The sequence below is a fragment of the Anopheles coluzzii genome, chromosome 3 (genome assembly GCF_943734685.1).
Source record: "Anopheles coluzzii chromosome 3, AcolN3, whole genome shotgun sequence".
NCBI classification, from domain to species: domain Eukaryota; kingdom Metazoa; phylum Arthropoda; class Insecta; order Diptera; family Culicidae; genus Anopheles; species Anopheles coluzzii.
In genome coordinates, this window is record NC_064671.1 from 24,146,406 (window position 1) to 24,172,767 (window position 26,362).

The 26,362-nt window shown below is 43.6% G+C and overlaps 1 protein-coding gene across 5 annotated transcripts; it reads left to right on the forward strand.

Annotated features, from left to right (window-relative positions):
- Positions 1–2,675: 2,675 nt before the first annotated feature.
- On the forward strand, positions 2,676–26,318 carry LOC120956462 (protein real-time). 5 transcript variants are annotated; one of them, XM_040377939.2, is made up of 10 exons: positions 2,676–3,128; positions 3,515–3,806; positions 21,992–22,467; positions 22,538–23,021; positions 23,366–23,624; positions 23,698–23,819; positions 24,115–24,189; positions 24,826–25,084; positions 25,161–25,261; positions 25,344–26,318. In XM_040377939.2, the coding sequence occupies exons 2-10, from the start codon at positions 3,744–3,746 to the stop codon at positions 25,518–25,520; spliced, it is 2,016 nt and encodes a 671-aa protein (XP_040233873.2). In that variant the 5' UTR covers positions 2,676–3,128; positions 3,515–3,743; the 3' UTR covers positions 25,521–26,318. The 5 variants fall into 5 exon arrangements, with proteins under 5 accessions (XP_040233873.2, XP_040233874.2, XP_040233872.2 ...); XM_040377940.2 differs by having other exon boundaries at positions 2,676–2,958; XM_040377938.2 differs by having other exon boundaries at positions 2,676–3,806.
- Positions 26,319–26,362: the final 44 nt, after the last annotated feature.

The following is a 26,362-nucleotide window of genomic DNA, read 5'->3' on the forward strand; positions in this document are numbered from 1 at the left end:
TTCCAATTTAGCTCTATAGTTATTTCCGAATTGGGCTCTTTATGGTTTATCGCTGTTCTACTCGCCAAAAGTATAACCCCTACAAGACCGAACGGAATCAATTCCCATCCAGACCAGCAAAAAAGACCGTAGTGATAGATATGTTCCTACGAAGTCGCAAATAATTTGAATGACGGCATCCAGATGAAATCGGCTAAATCTAGACAAGATGATTTGCCGAGATGACCTATCCAGGCTTATGAATAAAAATGAGATATCCAACCTGTAGTAGGGTATGACTACCAAACGGTGGATTTTGCCTCAGCAGAATTTTGCTTCCTAGGCATAATAGCCTATGCCTTCTTTAGTAATAAATTAGTTAGTAAATTAGTTAACCACCAAACGAGCAAGTTGGCTTTTATTTGCTCTCCGTTTGAACTGTAACACAACCATTAATTTTAAAGGCATCTATACTGAGATTTCTTAGTCATCCAGATTCCTCGGGAGACGTTCGGAGTCATCCAGAAACTCATTATTCGTTTTCAATTCGTTTTCAATTCGATCAGATTCGTATAAATTCGTCAATTTCGACTGTTTCGTAATTGGGAACTCACCCCTGATCTCGATTAGGAGTCAAATACAATTTTCCCTGGTGTAGCTAGAGTGGATCCTCGACTCTATTCCGAATCCCACATCCCTGCTACCTGCTACGTTGTAGCAAACTATCTATGGCACGTGGAAGCGTTAGAGATTGATATTACAATTCATTCTTGTAATAATAAAAATTTACGCAGCGATGTATGCAGCGTATTTTTACAAACTTCGCCTTGTAAAAAGTCATGCAGCGTTGTATCTTCGCTGCAGTATCGCTACTTACAGCTTTGATCCGTTTGAGTATTCAAGGGTATATTTTGACTGATACTTTCGAAGCTTTTGCAACAATTGATACAATATATTCCTAAATAATCAACTGATGCACGATAATTGCAGAATATTTGAAAGTAATTATCTTCTTTCGATTATTCCGGCTGTTGGGTGTAGCTGCTCGAATACCATTAACCGCACTTTTGAAGGGCAAACTGTATTTCGAGTTCAATTCTGCGGAACATGTGTGTGCGCGCATACTCTTTTCTACCATAGAAACACAAACGAATGCATGTGTGCGTAGCAGTAACGCAACCCAAACAGATTACGTTTCACACACACACACACATACTTACCATGAAACGTCAAACACAAAATATGAAAGGCAAACAGTGCACAAAACGCCCTTGCGCATTAGTGCAACCAGGTCTGCAATAGATTTCAAGCGGAAAGGGCGATATTTACTCCAGCATGGTCTTGAAGACACGTTCTCTCTCTCTCTCACACACTCTGTTTCTCCCAAAAGAGAACAACATCGACTCGCATGAGTTGAAATTATGGAGAAACCATTTATGCAGGGTTCGAAGTACGGTTTCACATCAGCATAAAGTAATTTGATATGTTTAAGTTCATATGCTAATTAGACGATGGAAAGTACTGTCATCCTCGTTTGGCATTTTCTTATCAAACTCAGGCTGTGACACAAGAAATCCTGCCGTAAATGTTATAAGACAGGCGAATTATTGTGTCAGTTTTCACATTTTTCAGCCAATTCATTGATTTACTGAGCTTTATTACAAGCAATTAAAAATTGTTCATCATTCACGTTGTTTTGATACATTGCCACCACAATACACCTACAATAAATTAAAATACTTCTATCAACTTTTATAGAAAAAATCCACTCCGATATAAATTGGAAATGAGCATATCAATTATAAATAACAGACATCTTATGTCATTCATTTATGAAAAGGAGACAAAATGCTGAATATAATTGTTTATTCAATGTTGAAATAACATTTTAATACTTTTTAATCAACGCTGCATGTGGAATTGAGTCCTTTTTCCTGGTCTCTCTTCTTCGTTCTTCTTCGTTTACGGGCGGTCCCCGAGATGCACGAATAATAGGGACCAAAACCGGCCGCAAAATACCGCGTACCTCGAATTTCCGTCGAATCTCGTGATTTCCATCCAAAATATCACTAATTTTCGTAGAATTCTGCAAGTAAGGGGTGGTTTCGAGCCATAAATTAATTATTTGATATTATTCTGACTGAATGTAATAGTTTTTAAAGCTTTTGAAATGGTTTTTAACATTCGATCAAATTGGGAAAATATTTTTTGTTTTTAAACTGGTATGTTCTATCAGTTCAATTTGCTCAAAGAACTGTCTAATTTAGAAAACAGCATATCTCTGAATCCGATGAGAGGTAACGTGCATACTTTTTTCTTATTTATATAAGTATGTATAAGTATATACTCCGTGTATACTTATTTCTCAGTAGACAGTAAAAAAAACTATGTTGAAATTCTAAAATATATATTTTTTATCAAAAAAATAGTCAACCATTATTGAAGTTGTTCTACTAAAATAAACTCAAACAAGCACGCTAAATAAACTTGTAACAAAAACAATTGTGCAAAAAAATTGTAATCATCATTTAAAACATTTAAAAATAATGTATAAAATCTCCGCAAAACCCCTGCAATAGCTATTTCTGTCTAACGATCCCTTTCCGTATAAAAACCATTCCGCTCTCTCGCTCTTTCTCACTCTCTCTACAGTATACCATCGCTTAATCGCTCATTTACACAGAGAGAGAGAGCACACAACCGTGGTCCGTGTTTTCGTTTGATAGCAGAATTTTTAACCGTGCGACTCAGGTCATTTTCCTTTTACAGTCGCTTGCAGACGGGACGGCAAATCGGACCATGTGTTAATCTGCACCTAAAACAACTGGAGTGCTGTGTGTGTATGTGTGTGTGCGCGCGCGCCCGTGTGTGTCTCTCTGTCTGTGTGCGTGTGTGTCTTTTCGTGTGCATTTCAAAGTTTTCCCTCCTGCCATTTTCACCCAGCTCTGTGAGGTCTAACTCGGAGGTCTACTTACAACGGTACTTACATCTTGCTGTTTTCGCGGGCGGTAGAAAAGGTCTTGCAGGTCTGTACGGTTGGTACATCGTGTGCATGTGTGTGTAAGTGTTTGCTTTATTATCCACCGAGCTGTGAAACACGGTGTGCTAACGTGTCAACAACAATTGCCAAAACCGCGCCGCTTTTAAAGGTAAATTGTTGTACCATTTCTCGTGAATGGTTTAAAGTGCTGTTCGCCACCACCACCAAATAGCAATCCAAGAGCTCCGTGGTTTTTTTTTATAATTCACGCCCGGTACATTGCGCTTTTCCTCTCCCTGGGTCTTTATTGGGCGCTGTGTGCGTGCGTGCGCCTGTGTATCCAAGTAAGCGTGAAAGAGTGAAACGGAAGATTTGTTGTGTTTACCGTTGAGGGTAGGCGCAGCGAAGAAAAGGAAACAAAAAAAAAGTCTCAATCGAAACCCATCAAAGGGTTGCTGCTGCTGCTGGGAGCCGTGAACCAAGCAAAACCGGTTCCGAGCAGGGCGGAAGTGAAGCAAAATAGAATCATTCCCTTCGTTTGTTGTTGCCTGCTAGGGAAGCGAAAGTGTTTCGAGTTGCAACGGTGGTGCGTGTGAGCGCAAGAGCGAGAGAGAAAGAAAAAGGAGCGGAAGTGGATAATACGCCTTAAGCAGGAACAACCAGCGAGAGTTTTACTTGTAGAACGAAAAGAAAACACCCCAAAAGAACGTGAACGAGAGCGTGCGCAAGCATCCAGCAGCATTCGGTGTCAACAAAAGCGACTACTAAAAGAGCTCCAAAAGCAATGGTGCAAAAGTATGAATCTCCCGTCCGGATCTACAAGTATCCCTTCGAGCTGGTCGTGGCGGTAAGTGCAATGATTTCGTTCGCCATGCTAAACTGTACTCCCCTTTGCAAACCTGTAGCTTTAGTTGGGCGGTCATATACGCTGACGTTCCCGGTTTACACGTGCAACCAACAAGCGATCGAAGAGCGATAATTATAACGGCAAATTGACCACCACCACCACCAACACCAACCTGTAACCGATCGTGTGTGGTCATGTGCAAACGCTTGAACGCTGAAGGACACTTAGCGGCAGTATCGCAAAACTGGCTGGCCGGCAGTGGGCGGCTGATGCGACATGGTGCAACAATAGCCGATGACCTGTTTATTTTTGTATTTCGTGCCCGCCACGGGAAAGGTGTGACCGATCGACCGATCGACCGAGCGACCGACGAAAACAATTTTATGTGGTTTGAGTTAAAAGGAAAAATTGCAATCACACTAGCACCCCCTAGCTATGGGCGAAAACAGCTGATAAAGGCGCCAAACCATGCCACCGGCAAGCTCACTCTGGTTCACGTGGCCCAGTTCCGGCCCAGTGCGCAACATGATTAAATTAAAACCATGTTACCGCTCATTGCTTCAGTCTCATAAATCAAGCGGCGGTGGTGTGGTGTCCACCGCTAGACTGTCTGTAAGACAATGGACCATTTGTTTACCAGCGCTCTTCTAGCCTGCTGTGATGCGAAGGATTAGTTGAAGTGTTCGCAATGACCTTCGCTGCACCTGAACCGTGCGGTGCGGTGTAGATGCCACTCGACGGTCGGTGCTCGACTTTGGTGGGCGCAAGTGGGGTGCTCTCATGGTCCGGGTTGGTCGGTGGTGGTGATTGCGGGTCAAAAACGCTTTCTTGTTTTGTAACATGTTGTGTATGCCACTGCTGTCTTCATGTACTAACAACAATCAAGTAAAGTGATGGTAGACTTATGATATCAAGAAACAGTCAACATGTTCTGATCAAAGATATGCAACACCAATTTGATAGACACATTTGTTGAAAACCAGTTATTATTATACGAAGGGCAGTATGTCCGGTAGTCGAGGTTGTTGATGTACATGTTTCTACAAGGACGTTTAGTGGTTTGATTCCCTTCTAAGCTCGTCTATGCATTACACAAGGATTGTCTGTCCATATCTGGGGGTACGTATGGCCTTAAATAAGTCCAATAAATGATCTGTCTAAGGCCAGGGCGACGGCCAAATAAAAATAAGAAGAATGTTGTTCTATTATGAAATGCTAATGTTGGAGAAAACTAATATTTTTTAATTAAAATTTAATTTAACTTATTTTATTTCACACAATAATACAAGCACACTTTATACAATAGTTTACTATACGTCTTTTAATTATAAATAGTGTATCGATTAATTTATGTGAGGATTTTTCACTTAAAGACAATAATGCTTGCTCTTCAATAATCTTTAAGATGTATAGAATTTGTATTTTAGTTTGTTGTATATTCTTGTGGTCAAAATAGCTTCCTTGAATATTCAACACACCACCATGGTTGCGTGGTACGCTGTGATAGATATTCAACGAAATTATTGATATAAACATGTGGACAGTTATTCATTGACCTGGTAAACCCTGTAATGTAATGGGAATTTGTCTCTCTAGCATTGGACAAATCCAATTGGAATTTGCAAGGAGACAGTCCAAAAAGTTGAATCCGGAGCCGATTCCGAAGTTGAATCCGGAGCCGATTCCGGAGTTGGTTTAATCCAATTATTTGATACCGGAGCCAATTCCGGAACCGATTTCGATTCCGGAGCTGATTCTGATTCCGGAGCCAAATCCGATTCCGAAGCCGATTCCGATTCCGAATCCAATTCCGATTCCGGAATCGATTACGGAAACTGATTCCGGACCTACTATCCGAAATCGATTCCAGAAAACTTCGGAGCTAGCCAGAATCGATTCCGACAAAATCTTCATTTTTCCCATCACTACCATACTTTCCATAAAAAAAGAGTCAAGGAAGTGTCCCACAACAGTGAGAACCCTTGGAAAACCCCGTATTTATGAATAAAATAGAAAAAGTTTGCCTAACTGCCATTATTTTACTAAATTTTATTTCGTTTTTTAAACATTTCTTCTTTAAATGCACGTAAAGAGATCATATTCCGTGGTACTAACAGTACTCATACTCATAAAGTAAGAATTATTGAAGAATCATAAATCATATACATTTTCATAAACGATGTTATTTACGTTATACCAGATTGCGAAAAATTGTTGTATGCAGATGATATGAAAATGTTCCTACCGATATCAGATCAAACCGATTGTTTTACTCTTCAAAATTGTTTAACTCGATTTAACTCATGGTGTAATTCAAATTGCATGCGTCTCAACATATCTAAATGCTGTATTATATCTTAAACTAGAAAAAGAACTCCCATTGTTTACGATTATAAAATTGATGATAGATCAGTGCCGCGTAAAAATGTGATTCGCGACTTAGGCGTTCATTTAATTAGCAGACTAACGTTACAGAACCATTCTGAAGCAATACTTTCAAAAGCTTTCCGTTTGTTAGGATTCATTTTGCGTGTTGCGAAAGACTTCAAAGAACCATTCAGTATAAAAGCTCTGTATTGTGCAATTGTCCGTCCTACCTTAGAATTTGCTAGTATTATTTGGACTCCGACACAGCAATATTTAATTGATAGGCTAGAATCGGTTCAACGCAAGCTCACTCGTTCATTGTTTTATCGTCTCCCGTGGTCTCGTAATTCTGTTTGTCCCTCTTATCGTACAAGGTGCCTGTTATTTGGACTAGAACCTCTGCAACATAGAAGAAAGACGGCACAGTGCTTATTTATACACAAACTTGTTAGCGGATCTTTAGACGCCCCGTCAATTAAAAGTAAATTGAACTTTCAGGCCCCCAGTAAAATGTTAAGAACCAGGACATTATTCAACATAGAATTCAGATCGACTAATTTTGGATCTAACGATCCTTTATTAAAAATGATAAGTGCTTATAACTCGCTAGGAAACAATGTCGACTTGAACTCAAACTTAAACAATTTACGGACCTTTTTACATAGCTTAGTATGACGCATCCACAGTTTATGTTGTTTTTTTTATTTTAATTTGGTTGATTGACAATTTAACTTCTTATGTTTTTCGATGCGTTTTTGTTAGCACTGTTCTTTAGCAATAATTATAGAAATAAGTATGTTATGTAAGCTTATGCCAGCTGGATAACTTTCGGAATAAATAATAATAATAATAATAATAATAATAATAATAATAATAATAATAATAATAATAATAATAATAATAATAATAATCATCATATTATAAGAGTTGCATACATTTTATGATTTCGGTAAAAGTAAATAGGCCATAGACAATACTTTACCTTATTTTGACAGATATTGTTTTTACCGATTCATTGTAAACAATAAACTTCTCGTAAGTTTACCTTCCCTTTTTACAATAGACCCTGTTTGTTTTTTGCTTCTCACACATTCTAGCACGAACAATCAAACCCCTTTCAAGAACACGAAGCCCCAATCGTCAGATGAAAGCACTAAAAAATGCGCCACCGTTTGACGTAATCGGATCGTTTTCATGCTAGAACAGTAAAACGCTACACCCCAAATACCGCCACAGAGACACGGCGCCACATCGATATTGATTAAAAAAAACGAAGAGCCACGCTTTCTGTTAACTGCGGGCCACAGCGCTCGGGGAATGATATTGGTAGCCCAAAAAAAAACAACGAACAGTATCGAAAAACAAGCATCATGCCGCTGCCTAGGTGGTTGGAATTCTATCGCAGAACTTTGTTCGCTATCAGATTGAATGTGGCAAGACAGCACCAGATGAAAGGAGCAGTTCAATGTAACGCTATCTCAGGTACATCTCTCTTTGGATGCATGAACTTAAAGCTCCAAATACCAAATACAAATCACCAGAACAAAAGTTGCCTGATAAGATTAAAATTGGTCGAAAAAAAGACAGCTTTCCAGAAAGCTTTTCCACTAAAACATACTTATCCGGATAAACCTTGGAAAAGCTTTCGTTTATCTGGCCACCACCACCTGCAAACCGTGTGCATCCTTGCTGCTCTCCATCAGCACACACTCCACTGTTGGGTGTTCCGTTGGCAACGAACCCGAGTGTTTCCCGGTGGTCTCCCGCGAGTACTTTATCAATTTAATGCTTTACTAGCACTCTAATCCTAATTTGCTGCTCTTTCGAGTTCGCGTTTATATCGCGCGCGCGGTCCTCGGTCGGTGTTAAAAAGTTTCACCGCACCATCCCCCGCGCTCGTTTGTCTGGGGGTCGTCGGTTTTGATGGATTTTACGTGACAAATCTTTTCGGTGGCAATCGTGCTCGAGTTGCTCCTTGGCTATCAATGGCCCGGTGTAATGTGTAAAGTTTGGGGACGTTGTTGTAATGGAGCCAAATCTTTCTTAAGAAGTTTGGCACTTTATGTTGCACCGGAGAGAGGTTTTTATTGCTTTGCCAAGTAGCTTTAGGAATTTTAATGATTTAAATTACAAATTATTGTGCTCGAGATTGTAACACAAAAGAACGGTTAGCAAACGTTTCATTTTTCTAATATATTTTTATCTCGACATACTTGTTTGTAAATAAGATCTGCTCTCTTCTTAATCTTACATCTGCAACTATTTTTAAACCATCCCTTCTTATGGTGGTGCACTCCGTTCTACCCTCTGCTCCACTGGCTTTCCAGGAAATTCCTACTTTCCAACGAACACAAAAAACAACATTAAAATTCAGTATTTCACCCGATTTGCCGCAAGGTTTTCGCCACAGTTTTTGCTTTATGCTTTGATATTAAAGTGAAAATGCATCAACCAGCGTGTTTCTTCGTGCCATTCCTTCAAAGGTTTTCAAGATTGCACCATGCGCTCAAACAACAACAACAACCACAACACACACACACACAAACGGGGTGGACCGCAACGGAATATCGCACAGTAAACACAACGCACAGTAAGCGTTGAATTCGCGGCAAAACCCGAACCAAGAGCGAACGAAATGTGTCAGTTTGTGTGCGTGTGTGCGCGCGCACACCAAAACACACCTAGTGCACAGCATTTTCCCAACATTCGCCAGCTTTTTCCTCGCGTCTTCTTTTTTCCATTCTATTGCCACTCGGCAAGGTCCCCGCGGCGTGGCGAAGACGAGGGTCTGTGTGTGCGGCCACAGTCTAAAATGTCGAACACTATTTTGTGGAATGTAATACACACGGCTGCGGTATGGGGCGGCGTAGTGTGTGTGTGTGTGTGCAGCAAGGGAGGGAAAGTTTCGCAAAAGTAATAAATTTTAAATCGCATCACTACTGCGGCGCTACGCTGTTTTTGGCTCGCTCGTGGACGGCCGTGTAATGCTGCTGATGATGATGATGATGATGTTAAAGGAACTTCAATTATGCATGCAAACGCCTACTGCCTACTGTGTTGTTTCGTGCCAATTCCAGCTGTTCACATGTTCGAGATGGTGAGAAAGGGCCGTTTCGACCAATGCGGTGAGCGGCGACAATATAGCGGTAGTAGTAGCAGTAGCACGTGCAGTACGTACCCATCACCATACACGCGGTGCAGTATTATCTCCCACCCTGTGTTCGGTCAGCTGTTGAAAGATGGGGGGGGGGGGGGGGGGGGTTCCATAGACGGGCCTGTAGCGGTAATGAAATTGCAAAGGTCAACAAACGGCGCCGAAATCCGGCGCAATGTTTTTATAATCCTCTGTTGTTGGCCTCGGGTGGACTGCAGCAAGTGTGTACCAGCTTTTTGGCATCGTGCCAGCTGGATGTCAGGTAGTTTACTTGCTCTATCCTTTCCTGGCCGAAATCTGTTAAAATTGATAGAGTAAAATGAGGAGTAAAGGTGTGCAGCTTAATCGTTCAGGATGCTTTGCTAATTTACTGATATTTTAGTTACTACAAAGAATCGTAAGAATAGTGAAGACTGCTTACTATTTAACCCTTCACTAGTGAAAATGATTTAAGCATGCTTATTTCTTCGAGTTCTTTATTTTACAGATAAGCAAAACACAAAAGTGGCGCCTGCTCACTTTTCCCCCACTTTACTATACGTCTATTGATTACACTAGAAGCTATAACTATACAACTAGTAGCGTTTTAGGTGTATTAAATAGAAAATAAATAGACAAAATAATACAGGATAATATTACTATGCAGGTTTATTGCGTGTTTGCTGATCAGTTGCAGGAAGGGCATAGTTTGGGGGCCAATTTTAGGATCGTAATTGGTTTAATAATCAATTAGACCGATATAGGTTGGGGATCTTTTCATGGCCTTATGGGTTTAGTATTAGTTCTGACACAAACATGGATTGGAGAACAGTTTCAGAATTCGTATAGGTTCTGCAATGTGAGAACCGATGTGGGTTCAGGAACAGCTTCTAAAAGGAATTACTTCAGGATAAGTATCAATTCTTGGACCGGTGTGAGTTTAAGACAAGTCATGAAATCAGTTCCAGGACCGAAATAGTTTTGTGATCCGTTCCAGCAATGGTATCCAGGAATGGTATCCATTCCATGGTTGCTATGGGTTCAAATTCAGTACTTAGACCGGTATGGGTTAGGGATCTTTTGAGGACCTTATACGTTCAATATGGGTATCGGAACAGGTATGGTTTGAAGAAAAGATCTAGAACCGGTATCGCTTCAGTAATAGCTTCAAGAAGATGAATTATTTCAGGATAGGCATCAGTTCTTGGACCGATATACATTCCAGACAAGAAATCTGTTCCAGGAACGAAACAGCTTTGTGATCCGTTCCTGGTATTGATGGTAATGGTATTGATTCGGGAAAAGTTCGTTATTGGCTTGGGATCCATTCCATGAATATGGGCTCAGTTTCAGTTCTTAGCCCGGTTTCGGTTAGAAATCTTTTGAGGACCTTATGGGTTCAATATCCAGAACAAGTGTGAATTGGGAAACAGTTCCAGAAATCGTATCGATTCTTTATAATTTACAGGGCTAGTATGGGTCCTGGAATAGTTCGAGAAATGCTGTGGATTCAAGAACAGCTCCTAGAAAGGAACAATTTTAGGATAGGCACCAGTTCTTGGACTGGTACGGGTTCAAGACATATCATGAAATCAGTTCCAGGACCGAAATAGTTTTATGATCTGTTCCAGGAGTGGTATTGATTCGGAAAAAGATCCATGTACGTTATAGGCTTGCGATCCATTACATTAATATGGGCACAATGTCAGTTCTTAAACCGGTATGGATTGGGATTCTTTTAAGGATCTAATGCGTGCGAACAGACAGCGTCCACGGGCCTGCCCACGCCCGAATGCAGAGCCGATGGCATACGATTCTATCTTCACCATTAACATGAGAGGGACAGAGCTTATACCCCGAACGTACCCGAAAGGTATGCATGCTTCACTCATCAGGATCTAAAGGCAAGGACAAGGCAAAAGAGACATAGAAAAATTTCCTCACGGCTACACATGTCCTTTTGATGCGTTGTCTATGCGTCTCGCTCGGTATCATAGCGGCATACGGCAGGTAAGCAGTACAAATGCTGCTACCTGATACGCACAAATGTTTCTCGAACACAACTATTCGGTTCGGCTCGGTAAACTTCACGAGGACGCCGGAACAAAAGGGCGCAGACTTTTTCATGATTTTGTATGACTTCGGCTGTTTTGGACCTCGCGTGTAGGCGCAGACAATGGGTTCAGTATTAGCTCTGGTTCAAATATGGGTTGGGGAACAGTTTCACGATCCGTATGGGATCAGTATTAGTTCCGGAACTAGTATGGTTTGAGGAACAGATATGGGTTCAGTAACAGCTCCGAGACATTTTTCTTCAGAATAGGCATGAGTTCTTGAGCCGGTATGGGCATAGATTTGGGACAAGTTCCCAGTGTGGTAAATGCTTGGGATATATTCCAGGACCGATATAGCGTCAGTATAAGCACCATGATTAGTATGTACTCAGGATCTATTCTAGAATCAGCATAGTTTCAGGCTCCATTCCAGGACAGACATGATTTGGGGATCATTTCCACAACCAGTAATGGTACTAATCAAGTTTCTCTTGACATATTTCTTATTTTTTTGGGGTCCCTGAGAATAGCCTTGAAAACTCCTCTGAATCCCGTTTGGTTCAAAATAGCTGCAATATTCCACACTAAATTGTATTAAATCACCCTGGTGCTATATATATTTCACTCACTGTATAATCTTCAGTTATTGCATCAATTCGTTCCTCATTCTGAGACAATTTCTTCATAATTGTGCCCAAAAGGCCAACATAAAATGATAACCCATCCAAAAGCCCTTATGCTCCCGAAGGTCAAACAAATGTACAGTTTAACAAATACTTACCTTCCCATGTGCTGCTACGTGTGAGCTACGATCATAAAAAAATGAGATTGCGGCCGCCCGCCCACAGTGTGCTGAGGTGGGTGTGCGTGTGTGTGTGTGTATTTTTGGAGCCATCCGAATGGCACCGAGAGCTGCAAACACAAAACACACGAAACAACTCACCTGGAAGAGTGCGTTGATACGACGGCGTGGGGTGAATGGCGACAGTAATGGCCTTTCATGGTACACACTTTTCGCAAACGGTCGCGGCACATGCCGGGGTAGCATCTTAGGAATGCCGTTAGCTTAACCGAACCGCACTGCAGGACCACTTGCTACTGTGTGTGTGTGTGCGGGGAGGGGGGGGGGGGGAGGGTAGCACAGTCCTCAGTATGATAGAGGGTGGAGTAATTTTATTTGCTTTGCAATCTTGCTTTCATCGTTTTTTAGTGTTTTTTTTTGTTTTACAACATAGACTTATAGAGGCATTTTTTTGTGTGAAAGCTGGGAGGGTAAAATCTGTAAAGGGCTTTCAATTTCAATATTTATACGCAAGTAATTGTGTTTATTTTGGCATTTTCAAGGTTTTTAATTTAAATATTCGAGTTTGGTGACTTTACATTATATTGTTTGAATTGAAATGGAGCAAACTCTGGTAACTTGAAGAGTCTGATTTTGTTCGATGTTGAATTATTAAGATTGTACCAAAGAATAAAATCTGTTTAAAATATTCATTGAATTCTCCATTATTATAAGAATATTTTATTATTTTTTATGTTTCATTATATGATGTTATTTTATAAACTACCCAATATAAATGAAATAAAAAGTAGAAAAAATCAATTAAAAAATATATGATACAAAAGGCAATTTAAAAAATAGCCAAATCGTGGAAAAATAGCTCCTTTCCTAGAACTATTCCCCACAAAAGTAACTAAATAATTAAATTATGCACAAACTCTGCCGATAATGGACGTTAATGTTTCCCCATCGCCCGACAAACCCACCGCAGCTTTGCACCAGCTTTACCTATGCCGGCGTCAAAGTCACACTTCCAAAACGTTACGAAAGCCATATTAACAAGGTATAAGGACTTTACGTAACAATGTTATGATTACCTGCCCAGTGTGCATAATCGCTGTGCTTTTTGCGCTGTCCTATTTGGCCCCACACACAGTAGACGGCCAAAGCATGCAACAATTTGCCTAGGGCCTTAATCGCTAGGGGGAAAAGGGTGTAGAACATGAAACGTAAACAAAAACCAAACCAACTGCACAAACGTATACAATACACACATGCACACTGGGCTGGCTGGACTGGTAGTGTTGTGTGAGGCTATAGATAGATTTGCGGTGTGCGGCCCAGTGCATCGCCCTTCCCGTTGTAGGGTTTCTGCAACTTCTGCCGCCAAAAGTCTGTATTGAGGAGGGGGAAAGTGTGTGAAATAGGTAGCATTTTTGGAGAAGCAAAAACAACCACCAATACGTGGTCAAAATATAGAACAAACATGCGCAACCGTTGGTAAAACGGAAGCAGTATGGTGTATTCTTGTGCCCTTTGGGAACTGAAGCAATGGATGGGGGGAAAAATGCGTCGTAATTCGAAGTTTTCCCATTTCTGCAAGGACTAATAAGAACAACTACAGGAATAAGGAAGGAGAGACTGAACAGTGTAAACAAAACCTATGAGGTAGTTGGAAAATATGACCCTCCCGCATGTTGGAGCTTGTTGGATTGTTCACATTTGATGTCGGCCGGCCGACCATGGTCATGTCACGAACGGTGTTTGCTTAGGCCAACTTTCCCCATAACGCCAGCGAGACAGTTTGGCAAAGCCCTCGACATCCATTGTCGAATGGCCACCCTTATGTGTCCCAAATTGCGCACAGAAATTGGCAAAAGAAAAATACAAGAATTTAAACGGTGGACGATTCGCCCTCCTTCCCATTAGGTGTGACCCCCTTTTGGATGATGACCTACAGCATAAAGCCGAGACCTTCCTGCCTAGTGGCTTGATCTTGGCAAACAATGATAGATAATTTTGCTTGTTTGCACACTCTCACACAGTGAGCAACTCAGGAAGAAATGGCAGAATTCAACGACAACAGTGCAACACCGCACGAAAAACCGCACCGCTTGTAAAAAGGGACGCAATGTGGTCGCAATTTGCTTAATCTATTCGTCCTTGAGGTCGAGCGGCCCCCTTTTGGATGGTGGGGTCGGGAGTTTATTAACGGAGCTTATAACTTTGAATAATGCAACGGTTTAATCACGGTTGCCTGCGCCATTCAAAACGGTGGTGCAGGTGGTTAAATCGGTCTTTTTTTCCACCTCCATGCCCATTATCAAAGTAAGTCATGAATTTTTAGCTTTGTACTTTTCACATAGGCCTCCTATTTTAAGAGGTGAATACAGAGAGAGAGGGAGAGAGAGAGTGTGTGAAAGGCTCTGCTTAACAACAGGTGCTGTGTGTGTGTTTTTATTCCCTTCAATCCTTCTGCTTGGTGTGCTTCTCATCCTTCGATTGAGAGAGAGCTTTAAATGATTGATAGTTAAACGGGATGGGTGCGCTACAGGAAATCGATGGGAACGACTGGGAATGGGCCGTTGTTGTGCCCCCCCCCCCCCCCCCCCTCCCTGCTCTCAGCATTGGCAATCAAGCGCTATGTAGAGCTTCCGTTTTGGTATCGCGTTCCCAAACAGCGGTTCTGCCCCGGATCGATACCGTTTGCTTTCCACTGCAATGGTGACACTCAAAGTCCACAGCACCGTCCATTAGTTGTGGCCCAGCGGTGTATTGGGACAACAAGAACAACAACAAAAAAGCAGCGGATATAGAAGTATAGAAGAGCACCCGGGCTGGAGCTGCTGCTGGACGCCGTGCCGCCAGGCCAGTGTTTCGGTCAATTCCGCCTGATTGGATAATCAACGTTCAAAGTCGATGATTAGCTGCTGGTGCTGCTGGTATTAGTAGTAGTAGTACTAGTAGTAGTAGTAGTAGCAACTGTGTAGTATCGATTCTGCCCGAAGGAGGTAGACCACCAATGAGGTGGGGTTCCTTGCTTATCGACGCCGCTAACTAGCGCGCCCCTTAGTGCCGGTGACTGTTTGTTTGCATTTTTTGAACACGCAACAACCGTCCCATTTCCTTTTCGTTCGAGAGAACACATTTTCCCTTCGCTTTTGAGTGGCCTGGAAACCTTGCCTGGTGGCATGTCGATACTTGCTAGAAATCGATGTGGATGTTTTTTTTTGGGGGTGGGAATAGCAGCTGCTGCACAGGAGGGAGGGCACTTCATGTGCAGTTTGTCCTCAAAGCTTTGTACGCTAGCGGAGAATGTCGTTGGTACGTGTGTAACAACAACGCACCAGCCAATCTTGGAAATGGAAAGGACAAGTCAAAGTTCAGTGTGACGTCGTCGCAATCTCGGTCGTGCCACCCCCTGTAGCTGTGGTTGGGTGTGTGTGTGAACGTTCAAATCTGGTGAAGGTGCTTAAGGTGGTTCCGTCCATTGGCCCACTGTGGGTCGTTGAGAAGATTTCATCAAGTGGCACACCTGTACCCGGGTCGAGATTGAGACTTGCGACGGTCCCTGAACCACGTGCCTATGATTATGTAGGGGGGGAGGGGTAAATTACACACCACGCTGCAATGATTGCAAGTATATAAATTATAGATCTGTTGACACCGTAAGGTTCTACTTTGTGAGATTGTGGTGGGTTGTGCATTTATCATTTGTAAGGGGTATATTGATGGGGAGAGGTCATGCAATTGTTACAAAAAGCTTCTTAGACTTACTTTTACTTGCTGTTCTATTATATTTCCATTCTATTTTAGAAAAAAATGGTGAAATAGAATCTATAATTTGATGATGAAATTGTAACATTTGAAAAGAACCATTAAAAAGTCACGCTCATTAAACGTCACGTTAAAATAGAAGGCACAAGTGGAGGGGTCTTGAGACTGTTCCAGAATCGATCTGAATTGGTTCGTTGATCCATAACGACGGAAAGCCTTTTTCGTGCCTATACAGATTGAATAACTGGTCCTGAACCTTTCCTGCAACCGTCTCCAAATTCAGAGCGATGCAAGATCTGATCTTTAATATATCCGCAGTTCAGGAATCAAGTCCGAACCCATGTCTTTTCTAGAATTATTCCCTGTCGAATATCGGGCAGCAATGATAGTGATGAATAGTGATGATAGTGATGTATTGTAACTGTATTTATGGAATTGGGTGCAATATATTGACACAGGCACTTGCCACTCACGCATTAATACGCAGGAAGGTATCTGTAACAACTTCCAATGGACTGTTTAATGTGCAATATTCCTCAATTTTACATTTATCTGAACCTACTCGACGAGATTGGAGAAATAATTCAACATTCCACCAACGATCATCAATAACAATACAATCGCTACACTCAGACACCTATTCACTCTCCTAGAAGGTCGTATAGCTAACACAATTTCACAAAAAAGATTGTAAAAAGAAGACATCCAACTATCGCCGCATTACTTCGCTGAATGCCGTTGTGAAAGTATTCCAAGTTCTTGTTTATAACCCTGTATTGTCTACAAACTATAACTACAACAGCCCAAATCAGCGCGGACTTTTTGTCAGAAGGTCAACAACGACCGGGCTGGTGCAATTTTTAAGCTACAGTAAGCTCAATTGATCAGATGGATGGCATATGAAAAGGCCTTAAAGCTGCTTTCAACAATGTCGCTCTGCTCGTCAATGCTTTACAGACTTGGCCTACCTCATGGTGACATGGCTGAGATCATATCTGAAAGAGGGAACATAATCATTTAGGTTGAGTCCCAACCTGACTAGATCTCTTTGTGCTTCCTTCGGTTTACCTTTGTTGTTCTGAGGGCCTTTGTTGTTACGCTTGTCTATGGTTCACCCAGAGGACAATCACCTCCTATATGCGGACGACGCAAATTCGGGGCTCAGACGATCATCGAAAAGCGTGATGCGCTTTTCGATTACGCACTAAACGGGCAAACGCTGAAAAGATCAGATTGTGACAAGAACCTAGGCATTTGAACCTAGCTTGATCATGGCGCAAGAATGCAGCCAATTGCTGTGCCTTGTGCAGTGTGCTAGCCCTCTCGTACTTGGACTCTAAGGTGACTAGAGTCAATCTAGCATAGACCAACCCTTGGAGCTTTGTGACTGCAATCACGTCTTATTGTGTAAAGGATTACTCGGAGTGCCACAACTAGATCTTCGCATTCGACATGCCAGATTCGTTTTCATCATTGAACTCCTCAACGGTAGCATTGACTGCCCGGCGCTGCTATCATCCATTTATTTGTACGTGTCTGCAATGGTGCTTTGTGCTGCGTTTTGCGAAACTATTGCAAAGCCGTCGACTAATAAATAAATAAATTACTGGAATAGTACCCGTGCGGTGCAGCATCTGATCCTCCGGCATTCGTCGCCAGCTTGATCTTGTTATTTATTTGTAAGGGACTTGGCCGCAAAGTAATTTCAATTAAGTTATTGTCCGCTGATCATATGCCACATGTCTCAACTTTTGCTTACATTTGCAACAATGTCCATCTTCATCCACTTAGCTAGACCGGGTAGGACAATTGGCCTAAGCCTCGTCATTCAAAGATACTTGGCACTGATTCGCGCCTTGCTCTTTGGCATTTTCAACCCATTTCTTTTTCATCGAAATAAGTGGACTGAATCCACTTTTTATAACGTGATGTTTAAAAATGGCGCTTCTTACTCTTTTCAATTGAGACATGACACACAAAAATATCCTTTCAGCCATCAATCAAGTTGAGTTTTCACGTCGCGCTGTGTTTATAACGCAACCCTGACAATAATAGTTTGAAAAACGATATGATCAACAAGTGAACAATGTTGAACGTGTCCATCAAACCACTCCGAAAAGCAGAGAGCAGAGACGTCTCCCTTCCTTTCACTTTCATTGCACCAACCATCGCTTGTTTCAATCGGCTAATGCAACATATATTGATCAAACTAGCGAAAAGGGGCGGTTTACTGCGGCCTGTGGCAAAACGGTCACGGAATGCCAAAACCAAACGGTCCGCGCGATCGCAACAAAGCCTCCACTCTTGGGGCCTGTATCCGGGTGTGTGTATGTGTGTGTTTTTTTTTGCGATTACACTCAAGACCTACCACAGAAAGAAGGCACATTTATCAGCGACACACGACGACGACGACGACGACGGCTGTTCCGTTCCGGCTGCGCATCCGCCTAGTGGAAGACAATGATAATGAAGCTGAAGCTGGCGGCCTGTGTATGGCGGCGCGCATGGCTCCACCACGTGCCCCCACCACTTGCTGATGGCTTTATACCCTTTATCACCGGACCGGCGGCGTGCCATGTTGTCAATGACAGTGAAAAGTATCATTTTTCCACACCCACCACGCGCCCACCGTTGGAATCTTCCCGCAAACGGAGCGGAGATTCTGCACCCGCTTTGGTGGGGAGATGTGTGGTTGTGGTTTTATGCCTCGCTTGATGTTGCCCACCGCACAGGTCCTTGATGTGATGGTGTCCACCCAGTGGGAGGGGGGGGGGGGCAGGATGGGAGCAGCTGGAAACGACGAATGTTATTTATAAATTGATGAACAACGTGGGCGATTTCTCGAACGATTCGATGAGGGCAGGAAATAAGCCACACTTGACTTGGCAACGGAAGGTACCCAACGGGAAAATTGGATCCTTTGCATCTGCTTCTTCTTGTTGGGAGTGGGCCCTAGGTGGCAATGGGTGTGTAGTACGTACTCCCCTGTTCAATTGATGGCGTGTTTTATGAGCTAAAGCTATAGTTAATTTATCTCCAATCGAACAAAACACTTCTCCTGCCCGTTAATTGTTCCCTAATTGATTGGCCATTGGACACGTTGGCGACACAGGACGAAGAGTAATGGAAAAATCCCTTGACAGGCTTAGGATAACACTGTTTAGGAAGGTCACAGTTAGGTTGTCGCTGCCTGCAATCGATCTCTTTCAATTCAGAGCCTACGCTTTTCCTGCCCGTTGCTATGAAGTTTTCTCTCTTATCACATATCCTCTCGGGGTCTGAAGGTCACCATGAACTCTGTCCATCCTTCATTTTTTGTGCTCCACTCCAAACCCTCAACCTTGTCCTTGCAATGAAGGCTTGATTGCAGTGGGAATGTGTGTGGCTATGTGCAGGAACTCCTCCTGAATGATAACGCCCTTTTGGGGAGGGCGTCAACGTGTTCCTCCCCCATCCCCAGTGGGGAATGCTGAATTGCCGGGAATGCGTTCCGGGAAGCAACGGCCCACACCAATCCGCCTGTTTTGATTGACACAGTCCGACGCTGACGACGGTTATTGACAAAACTTTTATCATAACTGGTGCCTGGCTGGTGCGCTCTACCGCCCGCCCGGGCCCGCCAACTACTGCCACCGGCGCTTGATGAAGGTTAAGGGGCTGCGAAACAAATGGAACCCATTCAGGCCAAATGTACGCGTTAGCGAAGTCGGTCCTTTTCGCAGGCCATTCAGAAGACTGCCACTGTGTACCGGTGGGTAGCTGTCAACCCACGCACCGAAACCCAAGGGACACTCCAAAGGGGTGGGGCCTGGGAGGAGATTATGTCAACTGTAATCAGCGTGAGCTGGTGCGGGGGGGCAAAAAGGATGCTTCTGGGCTCTACCGGTGCTTCTGTCCTTCTGAAGCAGAACCACACGCCGTACGCTCCAGTGAGCAGTGCGAGATGCACTCTCGTACGGCTTAACTTCACTTCACCGTTAAAGGGTGTTTCGGTCCATATTGGGTCGTTTGAAAGGTTTTATAAATCAGAGAATTGTCACCATCGGTGGTATGGAGCAAGGTGTATTCGTCGTTGGTCTTTTGCAGTTGTCTGTAAAAAAATAATAATTGAAGAATTCTATTCCTTTTTGTGAAACATCAGTTATACCAATATTTGTGCAACCATATTGTAAACATTGAATATGCATATCATAAACCATACAACGTTGAATAGATCTTCTCTTCTTTTAACCATTTTTCTGATGTTCAAGATCTAATTCTAATAATTTACATTTTAATCATCCCTGTTATACGTTATTGGTTAAATTTCTATCACAATAATGATTGTCGTGGCCTCCAAAAACATCATGAAGATTGTTGATTATATCTTCACAAAAAAAAACAGAAAAAAGGATGAATATTAGTGATGGGCGGGTCGACCCAAACCTACCGGAACGGATAGACTTAGTAGGTTCGCCAAAGTATATGCGATTCCGACCCGTGGGTGCAACGATTTCAATAGGTTCGTACGTGTTAGGTAGGTTCTTACTAGAGTTGGGTAAATACATTTTTTTCCGGAGTCGGATCGATCCGACTCCGGTACACCTCGGAGTCGGACTGGGAGTTGCTCCGGACTGTTTAGCGGGGGGGTGGGAGCACACGGGAAAAACTCATCGACACCGAGTTCGGATAAATAGTTCGTGTAAATTGTTACACCTTATCGTACATATTCGATGCCTTACTTGAAAGTCAATGAGCTCATCAAGTTTTGTCTGAACGATAATGGATAATGGAATTAGCAATTGCAACGTCAGCCTATTTATCACATTCGCCGTTTGTCAAAAAACCCTAACTATAGAGAACAAATTCCCTAGGTAGTACGCAATTGTACCAGGAAAGTCATACTGTATTACTACTGACGTCATAGACACCCATCAAACCTGTTAAAGCTACTAAACTCGTATCAAGGCACTGAACCTACTGCACCTATTGAACTCGTTGCACCCACGGGTCGGAATCAATTCCGGCCTAGCTGCACCCGACTTCGGGAGTCCCCGAGTGGAGTCGTTTGACCCATCACTAATGGATATGTTTTATTTTGTCCAACCTGCCAACTCCCAACAAATCAAACTCTTCAATATTCTGTAATGACATAGTCTGTCTTTAAATTTTAAAGGCAGAAGTTTTGTAAGAAACATTCAAAAACGTTTGGCGGTTGTAGTCTTAAAGGAATCCATATTATGAGCTATATTGTGTCCTGTAGGATGCAGTTGCAGTTAGTTTGAACAGATCGATGCCGAACAATAATTACGCGGTATTGGTGAAATTGTGATAAAAATATATTTTTTAGTAAAATTTGATAGCCACAGATACTGAAACAAGTGTAAAGCCTTTTTAAAGACTGTCCCTCAATCAGTTCGGATTATTTTTTCTATATTCTTGCTATCATACACTATATTTGAGCTTGTTTACTAAGCTGACTCTTACAAAACGGCCATGAATATATTATCTAAAAATTGCCTTTTTTATACGCCTATAATTGATGAAATTATAAATGGAGCACCCTGTACCTGCAAACATTCTATTGTACCTAGCTGCCGTCAGCTGGTGGTTTATGTTGAATTTGTGCAAGCAAGCACTAACACGCTGGTAGCAGATTGATTAAATTTAGTTTTTATTTATCTATTTTAAACTAACTGGAAATAACGATACAGCACGGTACGGTACTTCCAGCCCAGCACAGTGGGTGGCTTAAACACATACTATTGATAGTGTACAGCAAACTGTTTGTTGATCGTTACAAACATCCAAACAAGTGCTAGTTATGATAAAATTGCACCTTCCGGGGCGAAAGATAACGTTTCGCTAGCTCACGTGCCGCGGAAGAGCTTCTTCAATCACCTGAGAGCGATATTTATGTGCCGTGAGGCGTATATCTACAAATTAATAAACATCTTCAGATAGCAGTTTGCCAATAAAAGTCCCTTTAGATAGCTATTTCCACCTTCTTTATCACTGAGTAAAGAAAACAACATTCTTCACCCTCTTATTTAATACTTCATGCTTTTCAACGCTCTTTTTTCCCCACAACCAGGCCTACGAGCGTCGCTTCCCGACCTGCCCGCAGATGCCGATCGTGCTCGACTGCGAGATCATCGAGGACAACGTGTTCGACAACGGAGCCCGGCGTGACACGAAGCGCCGCTGCAAGATCGCGGTCGAGGCGCCGTACCTGATCAAGAAGATCATCGGCGTCGATGTGGTGTACTTCATCCAGCAGAACTTCCTCGACATGAAGACGCGCACGCTGAACATCGAGGCGACGAACGAGTCGTTCGCGACGCGTGTGGAAATCTTCGAAAAGTGCCGGTACTACGCCCACCCGGAGAATCCCGACTGGACGTGCTTCGACCAGACGGCAACGCTGGACATTAAGAACTTTTTCGGCATCGAGCATTCGATGGAGAAGATGGGCATGAAGCAGTACACGCAGACCACGCTGAAGGGCAAGGAGATTATTGAGTTTTTCGTGAACGAGCTGAAACAGGAGGGCATCACGCACGTGGATAGGTAGGTGGAAGGTGTTTGAAAATGAACTCAAATGATACTAATTATGTGCTCTTATCGTGCTTCTTTGTAGATGGGTTGATGATGCGACCGTCACGTCCACCACAGCTGGTACAGCAACCAACACAACGCCACCGGAAAAGCCACCGCTCTGCCGGGACAACTCCATCCTGGACGCCGATTACATCGCCAAGTATCTCGGCCAGCTAACACCGCTGCAGGAGTCGAAGCTGGTGCAGCTGCGCAAACGGTTCGAGCACGGCACGTCCGAGCACCCGGAACCGGACTACCAGACGCTGTTGCGGTTTTTGCGCGCGCGCGATTTCAGCATCGATAAGGCGACGGGCATGCTGCAGGAGTCGCTCCAGTGGCGCAAGGAGCAGCGCATCGACAGCATACTCGGCGAGTACAAAACGCCGGCCGTGGTGGAGAAGTACTTCCCGGGCGGCTGGCACCACCACGATAAGGACGGGCGACCTTTGTACATACTGCGGCTCGGCACGATGGACGTCAAAGGATTGCTCAAGTCGGTCGGCGAGGACGAGCTGCTCAAGCTGGTACGTGAGAGGGGCATTGACCGCTGCGGCTGGCGTGTGCTGGCCATTATCTGTCCCAAAAATGGGCAAAACGTGTCGCGCAAAGACCTCCTCATTTGACTCTGACCCACGGGGCTGGCGCTTATCATTTTCCGCCTTTGTGCACATGTGTCTGGCCCCCAAGACACCAGTCACTCTCAAAGTAATGGGGTCAAAGGGGGGAGGGCGGGTTGCGAACCGCTCTTGATTCCGGCTGTTATCTCCCGCGTTGGTGTTGTGGAGCCGCCAGCAGTACACAGAAAGTTTCTGAAATTAATTTCTGTTTCCCTTTTTTTCTGTAACCTCTTTTAATCGTTTGCGCGCAGACGCTGCACATTTGCGAGGAAGGCTTGCGGCTGATGAAGGAAGCGACCAAGCTGTTCGGCAAACCGGTCTGGAACTGGTGCCTGCTGGTCGATCTGGACGGGCTGTCAATGCGGCACCTGTGGCGGCCGGGCGTGAAGGCGCTGCTGCGCATCATCGAAACGGTCGAGAAAAACTACCCGGAAACGATGGGGCGCGTGCTGATCGTGCGTGCGCCGCGCGTTTTCCCCGTCCTGTGGACCATCGTCAGTACGTTTATTGGTGAGTTAACAGCAGAGAAAGATATGCATAATTTCAGTCACTAAATCTATTCTCCAATGCCGGTTTTTTGCAGATGAAAACACACGCTCCAAGTTTCTGTTCTTCGGTGGGCCGGACTGTATGCACGCGGAGGACGGAATTGAGCAGTACATCGATACGGACAAAATTCCCAGCTTTTTGGGCGGCTCGTGCAATGTAAGTGTGGCAAATTAAGCAGACTGTATTCCTTATCAGATTGGCAAAACAGCCCTGAGAAAGCTGATCGCTTGATTTATTGAAAGTTTGAAGACACAAACGCTTTGAAGACTCTATCCTTTGGTATGAGCTGTGCCAATACCGGATGAACCTTTCTCTTCCATCCCTCTATTTCCTTGCTTTTTCTTTTTCTCCCTTCCTTTGCGCTGCAAAACTCTATTTGATACTGATACTAACCACAACACTCCCACTGTCACCCACAAACCCCCACCCCAATTTGCTCAATTCTGTGCAGCCCAGCATACCGACGGTGGTGGAAACGATACCGGCTAAACTGTACACACGCTGCTTTCTGGGCGCGTGTCACTGTGTAAGATACTGTGTTTGTTACTTCATTTCCCTTTGTTTTTTTGTGTTCGTTCCCACCCGATACTCCTTCACGAAGATTTCAAGCTAATGATATGCGAAAAAATTATGGAAAAATCAAACATCCACCATGCTCCGTTTTATGTTTTCGTATGCTCATTTAACGCCACACAGCCTCAAACCTAACATTAGCCGTGTCGTGTACGACGAGTATCACCGAGTCGATTGTCCGATTGTTGCATTACCACAAAGTGTGTGTGTGTGAATCGTCCCGTTAGCTCGTCCTCATTTGATTCGTCCATCGTAAAGCTTTCACCGCCACCTGCTCTTTCCCCTCATGCGTTTTGCTCCGTTGCCACTGCAATTGCATACTCATTGCATTTTGTTACACTTAATGGGGGGATTGTGTACCATCCATGTACATTTTTATTATAAAATGCTCGTCCCACCACATCGTTACCGTCACTTGAAAGGCGCTCTTTAAAACTGCATTCCACCATTGGATCGTTTCGCTTGTGCTCGATACATAACCCCTTTCAAAGGCCGTCCAATTTCATGCTCCGGTTTTTTTGGGTATCAATCTTTTTTAGTATTTATTATTTACCACATTTTCATTTTACCCTCCCATTTCTCGGCACAGACACTAATCCACGAGGGTGGTTTGGTGCCGAAGCATCTGTACAAGTCGGAATCGATCGAGGAAACGAACGGCGCGATCCAGGCGCACGATCATCACGGCCTGTACAAGGCGGTGGACCTGAAGCCGGGGCAACTGTTCGAGCTGCTGATACGCAACACCGACCCGAAGAGTGTGCTCACGTGGGACTTTGAGGTGCTGAAGAACGATACGCTGTTTGCCGTGTTTCACACCGAGAAGGAGATCGAGCAGAGCGGGAATGGTATGGCGGTGGCTAAGGAATGAAGTTAAACGATCGGCTTTAACCATTTAATGGGGCATTTTTTTTCTTCTTTCAGATGACTTTTCCTCCGTGTTTGATGGGCCAGACTTTAAGGAGGGTACCAGTTACAAGAAGATCGAACAGAGTGTCAAATGCCGCCCGAAGGAAGGTGTACAGGTAATTGAGATCGCGTTTAGTATTTTATTCCAACTCTTAATTAATGCTTCCTTTTTTTCGTATTTGGCTTCCACTTCCAAAGGGCTCGCACGAAATGGCATCGACCGGCACGTACGTGCTGCAGTGGATGTGCCCACCGTCCTGCGATGGGCCAGCGCAGCTAATGTACTTCCACGAGATCCTCAGCTCGGCCAACTACAAAGGCTCGATGACCAGTCTGCAGTCGGGCTTCTCCTCCAACAGCTTGCAGTCGCGATGATGAACGCTACACGAGACTGAACGGCGAGGGTTCACTGCCCTCCAATCAGTAGTACCACATGCCGACGGCGGCGACGGTAGCGGTGAGGGTTGCTCCAGGAGCAACCTGTAATGTTCAAACAGAAACCAGCCAGCATGCATGATGCGTGATCGCGATCGTGAATCTCTTACAAACTGAACGTGAATCTCTACTTCTACACAAAAAATGGCAAAGCTATAGTTGGAAAATGGGAAGTTGAAGGCAAACTCATACACACACATACACAAAAGGTTGTAATACAATGGAAACCAAAAGCAAGGAACGTGAATCGAATCGTAATTGTAAAAAGCTAAAAGTTATAAACGTGTCTAGAGACAGAGCGAGAGCGAGAGAGAGAGATGGAAGCAAACAAAAATCACTTTACACGCTACCCACACACAACCCTATATACTAAGCGCAACATTTTGCAATGCAGCAAACACGAGTGAACGAAAGTGAAGCATAATCAATTAGTAGGATAATAATAGTAATACAACACAACCCCCCTCCCCTCCCTCCTCATGCCACGTAAACAAGAAGATCTCGCCCGTTTAGATACGGCAGCGGAAGCGTTTCGTTGTATTCGTACGTACGTAATCGAAGATATTAGACAAACAACACAACCAGCACAGCAACACAACAACATAAATATGAATCTCTCAAGATGCTACTTCCCTGCCGTCCTTTCTCAAAGTAGGCTGAGTGTGTGCGCGCGACGTATGTACGTGCGCGTGTGTGTGTGTCCCCATGTGAAGCGGACAATAATAGTAGGAATTTACTTGCAAACAAATACGTACGTGATGAAGAGGTGTTGAACGCAAAGG